The sequence below is a fragment of the Streptopelia decaocto genome (genome assembly GCF_964273445.1).
Source record: "Streptopelia decaocto genome assembly, contig: HAP1_SCAFFOLD_50, whole genome shotgun sequence".
Lineage (NCBI taxonomy): Eukaryota > Metazoa > Chordata > Aves > Columbiformes > Columbidae > Streptopelia > Streptopelia decaocto.
The window spans coordinates 128,108-143,207 of NW_028115722.1; the positions used below are offsets into that span (position 1 = coordinate 128,108).

The 15,100-nt window shown below is 50.5% G+C and overlaps 1 protein-coding gene across 1 annotated transcript; it reads left to right on the top strand.

The window, feature by feature from the left end:
- Positions 1-7,482: 7,482 nt before the first annotated feature.
- LOC309452637 (olfactory receptor 14A16-like) lies at positions 7,483-8,415 on the top strand (the record flags this gene model as incomplete). The annotated part of the gene is made up of 1 exon (XM_082077282.1): positions 7,483-8,415. One exon carries the CDS (start codon positions 7,483-7,485, stop codon positions 8,413-8,415), a length of 933 nt encoding a protein of 310 aa, XP_081933408.1.
- Positions 8,416-15,100: the final 6,685 nt, after the last annotated feature.

Genomic DNA, 15,100 nt, shown 5'->3' on the forward strand with positions numbered 1-15,100 from the left:
TCACCAGGGCGGAGTAGAGGGGAAGGAGGACCTCTCTCGATCTACTGACCACCCCCCTTGTAATACACCCCAGGATGCCATTGGCCTTCCTGGCCACAAGGACACAGTGCTGGCTCATGGTCATGGCACCTCACATACATGATGTGCGTGCTCACATCTCATCTGTACAAAGCAAACACAGACTGCTGAACTACTCATTCAGTGTCCATCCATGGAGGGAAGAACAACATCTGTGCGTGATGGTGGCCAGTGCTGAAAATGGTGGTTGTGAAAGGACAGTCCATGACGATGCCCTGGGGCAGCTTCTGTGGGGTGTCCAGTGCACAGGGGCACAGCCCAGCCCCTGCTCTGCTGGTCCTGCAGATCTCTGGCAGGAGGCCTGGCTGTGAGAGGACACTGCTGTGTGCCAGCCCTGCACACACATACTGTTCAGCTGCACAGTGGGGTTTCATATGTGGGTGACTTTTGTAGGAATATGCTTGAGAGAAACTTTGCAAGAAGATAGAAACCATCAGTCCCTGCCCTGAGGAGATCACCTTTCTATCTGGAAAGACTGTTCTGGGGCCAGCTCTGTCACAGCAGTGCCCATTGCCTGTCCCTGCCTGCGCTCACAGGACAGACACACAGCAGGATGGTGACCAAGCTGCCAGAGCACTCAGGCCTTGCACCAACACCAGGGATGAGAAGAAGAGTGTGGGAACAGAACAGCTCTGGAAGAACAAGCGCTGCTGCTCCCTGACAGTGCTGCCATGCTGGACTCTTTTCCCTTACTCCCATGGACAGAAACTGTCCCTGCAGCTCCAAAAGGCCTTGCAGGAAGGATATAGTGAAAGTCAAGTCACTACAGGACCCTTTACTTTGTTTAAATACACACAGATCATGGCTCCTCATTTACACAACCAGGGGTTATAGAAGAAAAGCAGACAGTGATTTAGAAAGGGGATGACAACATTATCAGAACAAAAAAAATGCCAACAACAACAGAAAATACAGATGACAAGCTGGACCTGTAACAAGTTACATTAAAACTTCTATGTAGAAGCAGATGAGCCGTTTATTGCTTTACTCGTCGTCCAGAGGAGTGTGACTCCTACTGAGGTGTCCTGGTCTTTCTCCTCTCTCATATGGTGATTTAGTTACCCACTTTTCTGACATATTCAGTCTTTCCTAGGAGGCATTCCACATCAATATGAACTGGAGGCTGCTGATGCCACCTGTTCTGGAAAGGGAGGGAAGGGCAAGCAGGGAAGGAAATAGAAGAAATTTGGCTTTATTGCTGTTAGTTATGCAAATGGTCTCTGTTTTGCTATTCCTGAAATCTCCCTAATCATCCACACCAGACCTGAAGCCTTTAGGAAAATGATGCACAAAGCCTTGGCTTCTAAGAGCATTTTCGATGTTAATTAGCCCTCTGCTGCCATGATCCTGAACTGCAGCTACTGAGAGAATGAACAAACCTCTAATGAAGTGAAATACAGAAGCAAACTCCAAGTTTCTGAGGGTGTTTGGGACCCCATGAAGGGCCATCACTGACACAGCTGTGAAGGAAACAACCAGTGCAGGTCCCTGTCCGTAGAGGCTGCTGAAGGGAAGACTTGGAGACGCTGGTTCCAGGTGGTGAGGGCCATGTGGAGGTGGCTCTGATGCCATGTCAATCCTTGATGCTTGTTCATCACCAGAATGGCTGAGCCCTGACCCCTGGGACCTGGTAGATTTTTCTCAAAAGTTTTTCAAGGCTTTTCCTGTGGTCAGTGTGAGTGTTTTGTGTTTTGGGGGTGGTGTTTATGTCAAGTGCTGTTGCTTTAACTGCAATACTCCGGTTTTCTGTGGAGTTGGAAATACCTGTGAGTTCCTCACAACTCATTCAGCTTCTTTCATTCACCTGGCAGTGGTCACCAATCACCTCAATGTCCCAGTCACAAACTTGCTTGAATCCCCTATTTGGATCCATAGCCATCACTCCAGGAGGTTCATGCATCAACCAGGGTCATGGATGATTCCTGAGGACCATCCAAGTGTGGGCAGTGTAAGAGAGGAGCAGAGCAGGGTCAGCTCATGGGCCATGACTGAGCACAGCCACCCCAGCAGCAGCCATTCCCCATCTCCCAGGCACAGCCATGCCCACAGGATGGAAATGTCACTGCCATATAGGATTAGCCCAAGAGAGGCCTTTCTTCCTTCCATATTGCCAGGAAAATCTTCCTCCTGTTCCTCCTCCACCTGCAGACATCAACTGCTTTCCATTTCTGGGCTCAGACATGGCTGGAAGGGTTCACTGAAGCCATCACCATCTCATTGCTTCTCCCTGACATGCCCTGACCCTCTCCCACACCTACAATGGCCAATCACGGCTGCTCAGGGCCTCCTGCTCTTCAGAAGAGGCCTCGAGCTTCTTGGTTCTTCCTGGTGCTTATTATAAACTTCCTCACTCTCTCCAGAGTTCATGGTTACATTTCTTGTCCATAACAGCCCCTTTATGACCATGTTTCACTAAATGGTTGTGTTTGTATGATCATTTGTGCAGAAAGGGCAGTCACAGGACAGCACCCAATATGTCAAAACTGACGCCGAGTGAAATGCCGTAAAGCCCTGATGAGTTCCCCCTGTGTCTGTGTCTCTCCTGGAAGGAGTCTGTCCCGAGAAGGGGATCCAGCTCCTGCCACTCTCTGCAGAGGCACATGAGCAGTGTCCATCACCTGGGGACACAAAGGGTGACGTTTGCCAGACCACCCGTCATCTGAACCACTTGGATGTGTGCTTGTGGATGGGGTATGAAGCCTTATAGTGCAAATGCCTATTTAATCATCATTGCCAGGGGGGCTACCAGAGATGCAGAGTGCTATTTTACAGACATTTAAATATAAGCATATAAAACTGACATTCCAAGACAAATTACACAAACATTTGAAGGACTTTTCGTGCCTTTTAACGTGATTATCCACAGAAGCCCCACCAGCTTTGCATCTCACGAAATGGGATCCAGAGTCCAAGGGCAGGATGGTTTAGGCTCTGTGCTGGGATCTGGAAACTGAAACGTGCTCCCATCTCCCAGCCCCCTGCCCTCCTCAGTGAGGGTGTGAGACATTCTGCCAGCGAGGACTGAACTCACAGCCATGACCAGTATCTTATGTCCAACTGCAGCCAATGGTGTCCTGCCAGCTCAGGATTGGAGCTGCCATTGCTGGAGGTGTTTATAAGACGTGGAGATGTGGCGCTTTGGGATATGGTTTAGTGGTGGAGTTGACAGTGTTTGATTTACGGTTGGACTCCATGTTCTTAATGGTCTTTTCCAGTGTAAATGATTCTCTGATTCTATGATTTGGGTTAAAACCATTTCAGTTCCATCACCTCCAGCTTCCCTCAGAGGCGGCTGTTGTGTGGCACAACTGTCCTGGCTCTCCAGGCAGGTTGGGCACTGGGTTGGTGTCTGCATTGGCAGTTTTCCCCTTCCTGGGGTAAAAGGCTGTTGAGCAGAGACAGTTGTAGAGATTTGGGTCACAGGGGTTTGCAGCAATCCTTTCAAAACCTGAGCAGGATGCGCTTTGGAGCCCAGGAAAAATGGAGATGCTCTGAAGGATGTTTGTGAACGGTGGTGCTGTCACTGATAACAGTAACAGGGAACTCCTTATTCTCCTTGATGATGATGATGAACTAAAGCTCTTAAATTTAATTCGTAGCAGTCATTCTTGCTTTTCAAAACATCTACTACACCTCAGTAGTTGTGTCTTGAAAGAAGTTCTTAGAACAATGTTTTGTCTCACGCTTGTTTTTTTAATCATTTAAAGAGTTTGGTTTGGTTTGGTTTGGTTTTTTTGTTTCCTGGTATGAGGTGTTGTTGGCATAGGAGAATAGTTTCTTTTTGAGACAAAGGTGGCCAATGAACAGATCCCAGGTCAGTGCAAAGGCACAAAGGAAGGCAGAATATTTATGTGGTGTGCACTGACACACAGTTACCTGCATTTCCAGTCTCTGCAGTCCCAACTGTGCCGCAGAGTCTGGAGTTCTGAGCTTCCTTCATCTGCCCTGCCTTTACCCTGGGTAAACCTCATCACCTTCTCTTCCAGACACCCAGAAATGGGGTCCCAGTGGACATGCTCTGGGGAACAGCCCTTAGTTCCCCTGCTCACCCATTGGCCATTTTGAAAAGTGCACACACTGTGTGAGAGCTGCCAGTGGTCAGGGAGTCCCCCCAGTCTCCATGAGCTTTCCAAGATGGTGGAGAGTGGCCTCACTGTGACATGGTCCTGCTGTCCCAGCTCCTGGGATGCTGCCCCTGCTGTCCCATAGACTGGAGAGGATTGTGTTAGTTCCAGTGACCCCGACTTGATCCCCATCCACTGCTGGTTGTTCTGACTCCAGACACAGAGGCCTGGGAGACCTTCCTGGAGAAGAGGGAGAACAAGAGGACATAGAGATTCTCACCTCTTATTATATTCATCAGTGTCCACACAGCGTCCTTTTTTCTCTTTTAACTGTTCCTGCAGTAGTAACAGCTCATTATGGGGCCCTTGAATTGCCTTACAGGTCTGGACTGAGTTTTGATCTGGACTGTTGCTGTGCTTGGCGGCTGCTGTCCTTGCAGACCAGATGAACTCACTTCTGCCACCCTGCCTGGCAGTTCATTCCACCCGTGTCACAGCTCTGTCTGCAGCACTGACAGCTCCAGCTCCCCCAGTCAGGTCCCTGGCTGAGGACATTGCTTCACATCTGGGCTGAACCACCCCAGCTGTGGCACCAGCCCAGCTCTGACCTGTCACAAGAAACCTTGTACCAAGTGTCCAAGAGCCCATGTGTGCAAAGGCTTTGCTTCAGAGCACAGACATGACATGGCCAAAGACTGATGAATGTCTCTCTAGACCTAGAAGTATAAAACCTGAACAAAATGCCTAAAGTCATTCAACTGAAGATATTCCTCCCCTAGCCTGGAGATATTAGATCTTTTGCTGTAAAGTTTCTGGTGTCCTGTCTAATGATGTGACAAGAAAATATGATTCTCATACCGATTTATTTTTTAAAATGAAAAATACAATGCTGGAAAGAAGTGTCTCTGAAGGGGAGAGAGAATCAACATCACTGATTGCTTCAACTTCAAAGTTGTGCCACTGCAGCCCCAGGGACGCCTGGAGGAGCCCAGAGAGGACAGAGAAAGGGACATCATGGGCTGGTCCTGTGCTGCTGAGCTGGGCTGGGCTCCTGGGACACAGGGAGCTCATGGCAGCGGCAGCGCTGCAGAGAGACAGCTCTGCCCAGGAGCAGCTCCTCTGCACACGCAGCAGGGCTGAGGGCTCTGCCTGCAGCACCGAGCGCACAGGAGCCAGGCACAGAGAGGTTAAAGGCAATGTGGGGTGGTTGATTGCTGAGGATTCAATGAGACAAATCACAGTTCTAACACGGTAAGTCTCTGGCTGTAGGACAATGCAGCTGCATTTCCTGGAGGGAGAACTTAAGCTGGTACATCCCATAATTTACAATTTATCTGTCAGGTCTCTGTCACAGTATCTCTGTTGTAGAGGAGAAGAACACACTCCAGAGCAGGGCTTCCCTGCTGCACTGTCAGAGGTACAGGGAATGACGACAACTTCTGCTGAGGGTGACTGCAGGGGGAGCACCCAGGGGTGCCCAGGGCTGTCCTGCAGATCAGGGTCCCTGTCTGGGGGAGATCCCCACGGTGCTGTGGGGACAAGCTGTGGGGGGAAGGAGCATCCCTGATAAGGGCAGGAAAGGTGCTTCTGCTGTCGAGAGGGTGCTGTGTGGGTCAGGGCTGCTCACACATACAGATCACCTGCAGGATTTTTCTAAGGCGATGCCCCAACGACAAGATCAATGCAAGGATTACCAGACAGATAAGGAGCTTTCCTGAGCCTGTCTCTTCACTTTCCTCTCCCAAGGGGTGGGAGGTGCAGGAAAGGATAAAACGAAAATGAGCTCTCATGCTGAAACAAGTCACTGAGACTCCTGAACTGCAGCTCTGAGTGATCAGTACATCTGCCAGAAGGCTCATGACATCCCTTCACCACCCCTCTGCCTGTGCACAGCACCTGCATCACCTTGGCTGGACCCGTCAGCCTTAGTCTGACCTGTCCTGTTTTCCAGCCTGCAGACAGGAAGATGCCCCCAGGCAGTGCCCTGTGAACAGGCAGGATCTGTAGGGCCGGGGGGGGGCACAGAGGGTGGGATGGTCTGTGAGCACTGACAGGGAAGAGACATGGACAGGGAAACACCTCCCAGGGGAGAATCTCCAGGCAGCAGGGAAATGATCAGAAATGAGAGGAAACGGAACCCAGAATTGTTATGGGAGGGAGAACAAAGAAAAGTCCCTGTGACCCCCTGCAGTACAGATCCCTCCTGTGAGCAGCCCCCTGGCCTCCTCTCCCACCCAGCAAAGCCTCTGCCCTCAGGGCCGGGGGCTCCAAGGCATGAAGCAGCTCCTGTGCAGCCAGAGCTGCAGTTCCTCTGCAGAGCACAGGGGCTGAGAGCAGCTGCCCGGCAGTGTTGGTGTCTGGGAGGTGGCTGCACAGCTGGGGAAGGGTGACGCTGTCTGAGTGCCCGGCTGCCTCTGCCCTGGCCTCTCTCACACCCACCCTCACCGCATTTTCCTTCTTGCTCCCCTGCTCTGGGTCACTGCTGTTGGGATCTTGTTCTTGCTGTCAGGCTCTCTGGGGATGGCAGTTTCAGCTGCAGAGTCACAGCCTGATCTTGTGGGTCCTTTCCTGCAGGTGTGTCCATGGGAACATGTGTCCCAGCTTTGCTCTGACCTGTGGGGCTGTGGCAATGCAGTCTGTGGGGCTGTGGAATGATCCGTGTGTGTCCTGGACTAAACGTGGGGTGCTGAGACCTTAGGGAAGGGTGAGACCTGTCATGGTCTGAGGTGGATCCCTCTGCTTTCAGCAGTGCCTGGTGGCTTTTCATGGTAACATGGCAGTGTGATCAGCCCCCATCTCAGAAAGGTGCCAGCCCAGGGCAGCTGGAGCAAGACAGAGGGACAGAGCAGCTGCCCTCACTCTGCACTGACCCACAGGCATCCTCTGGTCTCGCAGGACTCGCTCTGTTCTCCTCAGTGCAGCAGAAATGCTGAGGGTTTCTGACACCCAAGTACACTCTGCAGTGAATATGGGGGGAGGTGTAAAAAAATGCCTTCACCATCTCTCTTCCCTATCACTGGGAAAGCAAGTGCTGGCAGCCCTTCTGTGTTAGCAGAACCAGGACAGTCCCCACCGTACCCGTGGCCCCACTTCTGCAGAGCTGGGCTGACTTATCGACAGCCCATGGGCAGAGGCCCTGCTCTTGGTTGCACATTTTCCAGCCCCAAGCAGGGCTGCAGCCACAGTGCTGAAAAAGGTACTCCTAGAAAAACAAAATAGTGTCTGTGTGTGACAGGGGATGGTGTATGGGAGCTGGTTTGATTTTTGTCAGTGGACTCTGCCCTGGATTCTCACTGTCTTTTTTTTTCTCATGACAGCGCCCCATGCTCAGGAAAAGCAAATGTCCAACAGCAGCTCCATCACCCAGTTCCTCCTCCTGCCGTTCACAGACACAGGGGAGCTGCAGCTCTTGCACTTCTGGCTCTTCCTGGGCATCTACCTGGCTGCCCTCCTGTGCAACGGCCTCATCATCACCACCATAGCCTGGGACCAGCACCTCCACACCCCCATGTACTTCTTCCTGATCAACCTCGCCCTCCTCGACCTGGGCTGCATCTCCACCATTGTCCCCAAGTCCATGGCCAACTCCCTCTGGGACACCAGGGCCATCTCATACTCAGGATGTGCTGCACAGCTCTTTTCATTTGCATTCTTGATAGTAGCAGAATATTCTATGCTCACCATCATGTCCTACGACCGCTACGTTGCCATCTGCAAACCCCTGCACTATGGGACCCTCCTGGGCAGCAGAGCTTGTGTCCACATGGCAGCAGCTGCCTGGGCCACTGGGTTTCTCAATGCTCTGCTGCTCACGGCCAATACATTTTCACTGCCGCTGTGTAAGGGCAATGCCCTGGGCCAGTTCTTCTGTGAAATCCCCCAAATCCTCAAGCTCTCCTGCTCACACTCCTACCTCAGGGAAATTGGGCTTCTGATGGTCAATGTCTGTTTATCTTTTGGGTGTTTTGTGTTCATCGTGGTGTCCTATGTGCAGATCTTCAGGGCCGTGCTGAGGATCCCCTCTGAGCAGGGACGGCACAAAGCCTTTTCCACCTGCCTCCCTCACCTGGCCGTGGTGTCTCTGTTTGTCAGCACTGCCATGTTTGCCTGTCTGAAGCCCCCGTCCATCTCCTCCCCATCCCTGGACCTGGTGGTGTCTGTTCTGTACTCAGTGGTGCCTCCAGCAGTGAACCCCCTCATCTACAGCATGAGGAACCAGGAGCTCAAGGATGCTCTGTGGAAACTCATATCCTTCTGTTTTCTGAAGCAATAAACTGGCCATCTTCTTCTATACAGAAGTTTTAATGTAGCTAATTACAAGCCCAGCCTGTCAACTGCATTCTCTGGTGTTGTTGGTTGTTTTCTTATTGTGATAATGTTGTCAACCCCTTTTTAATTCATTGCTGGCTTTTCTAACTGTTGGCTGCTTAAATTTGCAACAGTGCTCTCCTTCTCTCTAAACAGAATAAAGGGCTCTTTAGTGACTTGTTTTTCAATATATCCTTCCTGCAAGGGCTTTTTAGAGCTGCAGGGACAGTTCCTGTGCGTGGGTGGAGGGGAAGACAGCTCTGGCATGGCAGCACTGCCAGGGAGCAGCAGCGCTTATTCTTCCAGAGCTGTTCTGGTTCCACTCCCACACTCTCCTTCTCATCCCTTGTGTTGGTGCAAGGCCTGAGTGCTCTGGCAGCTTGGTCACCGTCCTGCTGTGTGTCAGTCCTGTGAGCGCAGGCAGGGACAGGCAATGGGCACTGCTGTGACAGAGGTGGCCTCAGTAACAGTACTTGCACAATGAAAAGTGATCTTCTTTGGGCAGTGCATGATGGTTTATATCTTCTTGCATAGTTTCTCCCAAGCTTATTCCTACAGAAGTGGCCACAGATGAAACATCAGTGTGCAGCTGAACAGTGTGTGTGTGCAGGGCTGGCACACAGCAGTGTCCTCTCACAGCCAGGCTCCTGCCAGAGACCTGCAGGACCAGCAGAGCAGGGGCTGGGCTGTGCCCCTGTGCACTGGGCACCCCACGGAAGGAGCCCCAGGTCAATCACCATGGACTGGCCCCTCACAACCACCATTTCCACCACTGGCCTCTCACCCCAGCTCAGAGGTCTTTGTCCCTCCATGGAATTACACTGAATGAGTAGTTCAGAAATCCATGTTTGCATTGTACAGATGGGATGTGAGCATGCAGGACAGGTACATGAGTTGACATGAACTTGGGTCAGCACAAACACCATCAGCTATTCCTTGGGTTTCCATGATGGCCTGTGGGACAGACAGGGTCTCAAGGTCATTTCTCATTGGGAATAACATTGCATGGAAACTGTTTGAATGCAGCACTGGGACATGCTTCCTTTAACCAATGTCCCTGTGTCCATTCCTCGTGACGTGGGACATGTCAGATGAGTGCAGTGCAGGTGACACACCACAGGGCTGAGGTGTCTCCCGTCCTTTGGGAGTGGCAACAGGAGGCCAGAGGGGCACTGTGACTCCTGCCGCTGTGTGTAAAAGGGACAGACTCTGTCTCTGAACATCCCTGGCTGCATAATGAGCCCATGAGGCCATCTCAGATGTGGACACCTGACAGACACTGACATTTCTGTGTGTGACTCCAGAACAAACCTCACTGGCACAGACAGATCAATCTCACATGCTCTTGTCTGCTATGTTGTCCTTACCCGTGAGTCTGGATTGTGGTCTCAAATGTGTCAGAGCAACCAGAGAGGTATTCAGGTCCTTGGAAAAGGCAGATGTCAAACCTGTCTTCAAGAAGGGCAGGAATGAGAACTGGGAGAATTATGGGCTAGTGAGCCTACCTCTGTCCCTGGGAAGGAAATAAGACAAGTCTTCCTGCAGCCATGTCCAGGCACTTGGAAAACAAGGAAGGGATTGCTGAACCCACATGGGCAGGGAAACAAAGGCATGTTGTGCACATGGAATTACACAAGGTGTCAGACATGGTTTCCTGTGGTGTTCTTATAATGTGATTGGTGCTCTCTGGGTAAAGAAGTGGATGCTGGATGGGAAGTTGGCTGGATGATGAAGCCCAAACGTCACCAGTGGTACAAAGTGCCCACAGAGCCAGTTACCAGCGGGATCCCTCAGGGACCAGCACTTGGGCCAACGCTGTTGAACGTCTCTATTCTCCCCCTGTATGATGTGACACAGTGAACCTTCAGCTCCTTAGTGGATGGTGCAAAGCTGGGTAGAGGCCTTGGACAACCTCACCTGGGTCACGCTGCCCTGAGCAGGACAGTGAGACAAGATGATGTTCAAACCTGAGTTGCTCTGTAATTCTAGGAATCTTTCCCTTGGAAACGTTTTGGAAGAAGGAAGAGGTGGAGGAACAAGAAAATAAAAAATACAGGCAGAGGAGACTTAAAAGGTGTCAAATAAACAGAGCAGTTCTGTGAAGAATGTTTCTCTACTCAGATTGTTCGCAGGAAATCTATATCCAAACTCCCTGTTCTGTTCATTGGCCCCTGGGATATGCAGCACATTTCTTTACATCAGATTCTGCACTAAAGTTTGCACCTGATTGTTACAGCTTCTTCGCAGGAATTATTTCATGTTTCCTCAGAGAACTGCAAGTAAACAGGCACCAGGGAATTTTTAATTAGAGGAAACAAAATAAAACACACAATAGAACTTAATGATGTTTGTCAGTTCTGTGGTTAAATTAAGTAGTTTCCAGCGAGGTCCATTGCCATAACTCAAGAGTTGCCTGTAGGGAGTACGAGAGCAACTGCTGAAAGACTTTACCTGCCTGAAGCTCAAAGCAGAGTGAGAGCTGAGAGGCTCTGAATGAGCCAAGAGTGAGAGCTGAAGAACCTCTGGGGAGCGATGGAAAGTGCAAATGTCCAGACAGGTTCTGAAGAGATGAGTTCAGACACGGTGAGCTGGGTAAGGACAGGTGGAAACTCCTGGATGCCCAGGGGATTAAATACACGTAGTGATAGACAGAGTTCTGGCACTGCAAGCACAGGGAAAGGCCAATGTTTCATCTCCCACAGTCCATACACATTCTGAAAATTCATATTTGGGCAGGATAGAAATTTCGCAGGCATTTTATTGGAAATATTGAATTATTTCATCTGATCAAAAAATAGAGTGTGGGGATTGTTGTTCTTTTTGTAGTTGTTGTTGGGTTGGTTTGGTTTTCAGTTTTGAGGGGAGTTCTCATGTTTTCGGGCTGAGCTCCATGGTCTCACTATAAGCACCCAGTGCAAACCTCAAGAGAGAGGCCCCTGTGTACCTGAGGTGTTTGCCTGGGACTGGCAGGTATCAGACCAGACTGATAGTGCCATGTCACTTCAGTCATTTACACCTGGTATTCAAGACTTGTGTGCTTAATTAGAAAACTTTCAGGACTGTAGGTAAAGAGGCAGGTATGTGAAGAGCACTGAGAAGAAGTGATAGAAGAATTTTCCAGCTATATCATAAAATTATAGAATAATTTCAGTTGGAAGAGACTCTCAGGATCATCGAGTTGAGCCATAACCTGACTCGAGCACTAAACCATCTTCCTTAAGAACCTCGTCTAAACTCCTTTTAAACCCCTGCAGGGATGGTGACTCCACCACTGCCCTGAGCTGCCTGTTCCAATGCCTGACAACCCTTTCCAGGAAGAATTTTTTCCTGATATCCAATCTAAACTTTCCCTGGGACAACTCGAGGTCGTTTCCTCTTGTCCTATCACTTGTTAGTCATGAGAAGAGACCAACACCCTCCATGTTCCAACCTCCTTTCGAGCAGTTGTAGACGGTGATAAGGTCTCCCCTCAGCCTCCTCTTCTCCAGATGAACTCACCAGTTCCCTCAACCACTCCTCATCACACTTGTGCTCCAGCCCCTCAGCAGCTTCGTCACCTCCTCTGCACTCTCTCTAGTGCCTCAATGTCCTTATGATAAGGACCAGATTCAAGGTGCAGCCACACCAGTTCCAAGTACAGTGGCACAATCACTTCTCTAGTCCTGCTGGCCACACTATTCCTGACACAAGCCAGGATACTATTGGTGGCCTTTTTGGCCACCTGGGCACACGTTGGGCCCTGTTCAGCTGCTGTCGACCAACACGCCCATATCCTTCTCCACCTGAAAGTTTTCCAGCCACTCTTCCCTGAGTCTGTAGCGCTGCCTGGGGTTGTTGTGACACAAGTGCAGGACCTGGCACTTGTTCTGGTTAAACCTCAGACAACTGGCCTCAGCCCAATGATCCAGCAGCTCCAGATACCTTGCATGGCCGTCCCACCCTCCAGCAGATCAACACTCCCACCCAATTTGGTGTCATCTGCAAACTTACTAAGGGTGCCCTCGATCACCTCACCCAGATCATTGATAGAGATTAAACAGAACTGGCCCTGATACTGAGTCCTGGGGACACCACTCATGACCGGACACCAACTGGATTTGGCTCCGTTCACCATAACTCTTTGGGCCCGTCCCTCCAGCCAGTTCTTGATCCATCACAGATACACCATCCAGGCCATGAGCTGCAGCTTCTCCAGGACATGCTGTGGGATATGGTGTCAAAGGCTTTACTGCAGTCTAAGTGCACAACATCCACAGCCTTTCCCTCATCTACTAGGGGGGTCACCATGTCATAGAAGGAGATCAGGTTGGTTAAAAAACACCTGTCTTTCATAAACTCATGTTAACTGAGCCCGATCACATGGTTCTCTTGTAAGTGCAATGTGATGTTACTCAAGATCATCTGCTCCATGACCTTGCCCAGCACAGAAGTTAGATTGACAGTAGTTCCCCAGATCCTCCTTTTGGCCATTCCTGTAGACGGGCATCACATTTGCCAACTGCAGAAAAGCTGTAACAACCAGGCGCAAACTTCAGTGGAGAATCTGATGTAAAGAAAAGTGATGTAACTCCCAAGGAGAGTTTGCTTGGTTTGCTTTCTGAAGCAGAAAGGAGGAGCCATGAGCTCCAGGCAATGGGAAGGGGGATCTTGTCCCTCACACACAGCTCAGGGCTCTTCCTGGGACCGTGAGATGTGGGTGTGCAAGGCCCAGGGAAGGACAACACTAAAACAACAACTTCCAGCTTCCCCATGGGGCTGCAAGGGGGCAGCGAGGCCCCAGTGCCATGAGGACAACATGTCTTCTCCTGGGCCTCAGTGGCAGAGACAACTGCCATGGCCAAGGGGACAGAGACCTGGGTTCTGTGGGTCCTTTCCAGCCTCACCAGTGCCCTTTGCCATCTCCATCCCAGGCTGTTCTACACGGTGCTACCCCTGCCCCTCTTTCCCTGCAGGCTGCAGACACCCATCTCACTTCCCCACCTGCTCTCACCCCAGCATCTCTGCACCTTCACTGCTGTGTCTGCACCCTCACTGGCTGCTCTTTGGAACACAAACCATGGGCTGGTCCAGCTCCCTCTGGGTCACCTCTTGCACCACAGCACTGCCCTTCCAGTGACATTTCTTACTCCTGATATCCGGTCTCTATCTTCCAAGTTGCACTTTGTGACTTTTTTTTTATCTCTCTTTTTTTTTTTCTGCTACTACGGAAAACTCAACCATCTCTAAAATTGTTTTTCATGCAGGGAACCCAACACGTTAGGCTTCGTTTTTTACCTGACCAGAGAGTGGTAACATCACCATGATCTTCTAAATCCCATGAGTGCTGCTGGCCTTTCAGCTTCTCTGACAGACACGACCATGTCCCTGCTGCTGTCCCGTCATGTTCTCAGGTGGGATGCACATGACAACCCATTTCCAAGGGCTCTTCCTGGGTAGGGCCTGTGGGTACCTTGGCAGAGGTTCTTTCCCAGCCATGTCCCTGCTGCTGGGCTGTCACCTCCAGAGACAGAACTGACCCCACTGTCCCTTCACAGCCACATGATTCCGCCTGGATTATGAGTGTCTGAGACACAACTGAACTCATAATACCACACCCATCCATCCCCCTCCTTAGCACCCAGGACCTCACCAGACTGAAGCATGTTCTACATAGTCGTACCCCTGCCCCTCTTTCCCACAGGCTGTATTCACCCATCTCACTTCCTCACCTTTTTCAAATTATTCAAATGTATTTTCTACTAACACTGTGAGTGAAAAGCACTCCTCACTGGAACTCCTGTACTTCTGTTAACACCTTCCATATCTCTTCTTCTGCCTTGCCTTTTTTTTTTTTTTTTTCCTATTTCTCTACTTATTCTCTCTCCAGAAACCTCTCCAAGGCAAAAATTCTGTCAAATCACAGAATAACTCAGGTTTGCAGAGAGCCCTTGTCTCACTCATCTTGTCTCACTCTCCTGCTCAGGGTGAACCAGGTGAGGTTGCTCAAGGCCTCCACCCAGGTTTGTGTCATCCTCACGGCACTTAAAGTGCTGTCTCATATCTTGGAAAGGGAGAATAAAGACGTTCAACAGTGTTGTCCAAGTGCTGGTCACAGAGGGATGACACCAGTAACTGGCTGCATGGAGGACTTTGTACTACTGATGACATTTGTGCTGGATGGTTCAGCCAACTTCCCACCCAGCACCCGCTTTTTGAGCCCCATCAGCACCACTCTGGCCAGAAGGAGACCATGTCTGAGCCTTGCAAATGCCCTGTGCACAACGTGCCTTTCTTTCCCCTTTCCGTTTGGGTTCAGCAATCCTTTCCTTGTCCTTCACATTCCTGGAAATGGCTGCAGGAGGACGTGTCCCATCCCCTTCCCAGGGAGGGAGGTAGGGTGGCCAGCCTGTAGTTATCCCAGTTCCTATTCCTGCTCTTCTTGAAGATGGGTTTGAGGTCTGCGTTTCCTTAGGACCCCAGAACCATTCTGTTTTCTAGGGCACTTTTGAGATCACAATCTGGAATCACAAGAAAGGGTTACAGAACAGACTGGAAAACTTTAAATGATCCTGTGCAAGGCAGCTGAGATGAATCTCACTGATCCAGTGGGTTCGTTCCTGGAGTCACACACAGAAATATCAGGGTTCTGTCAGGCATCCATATCTGAGTTG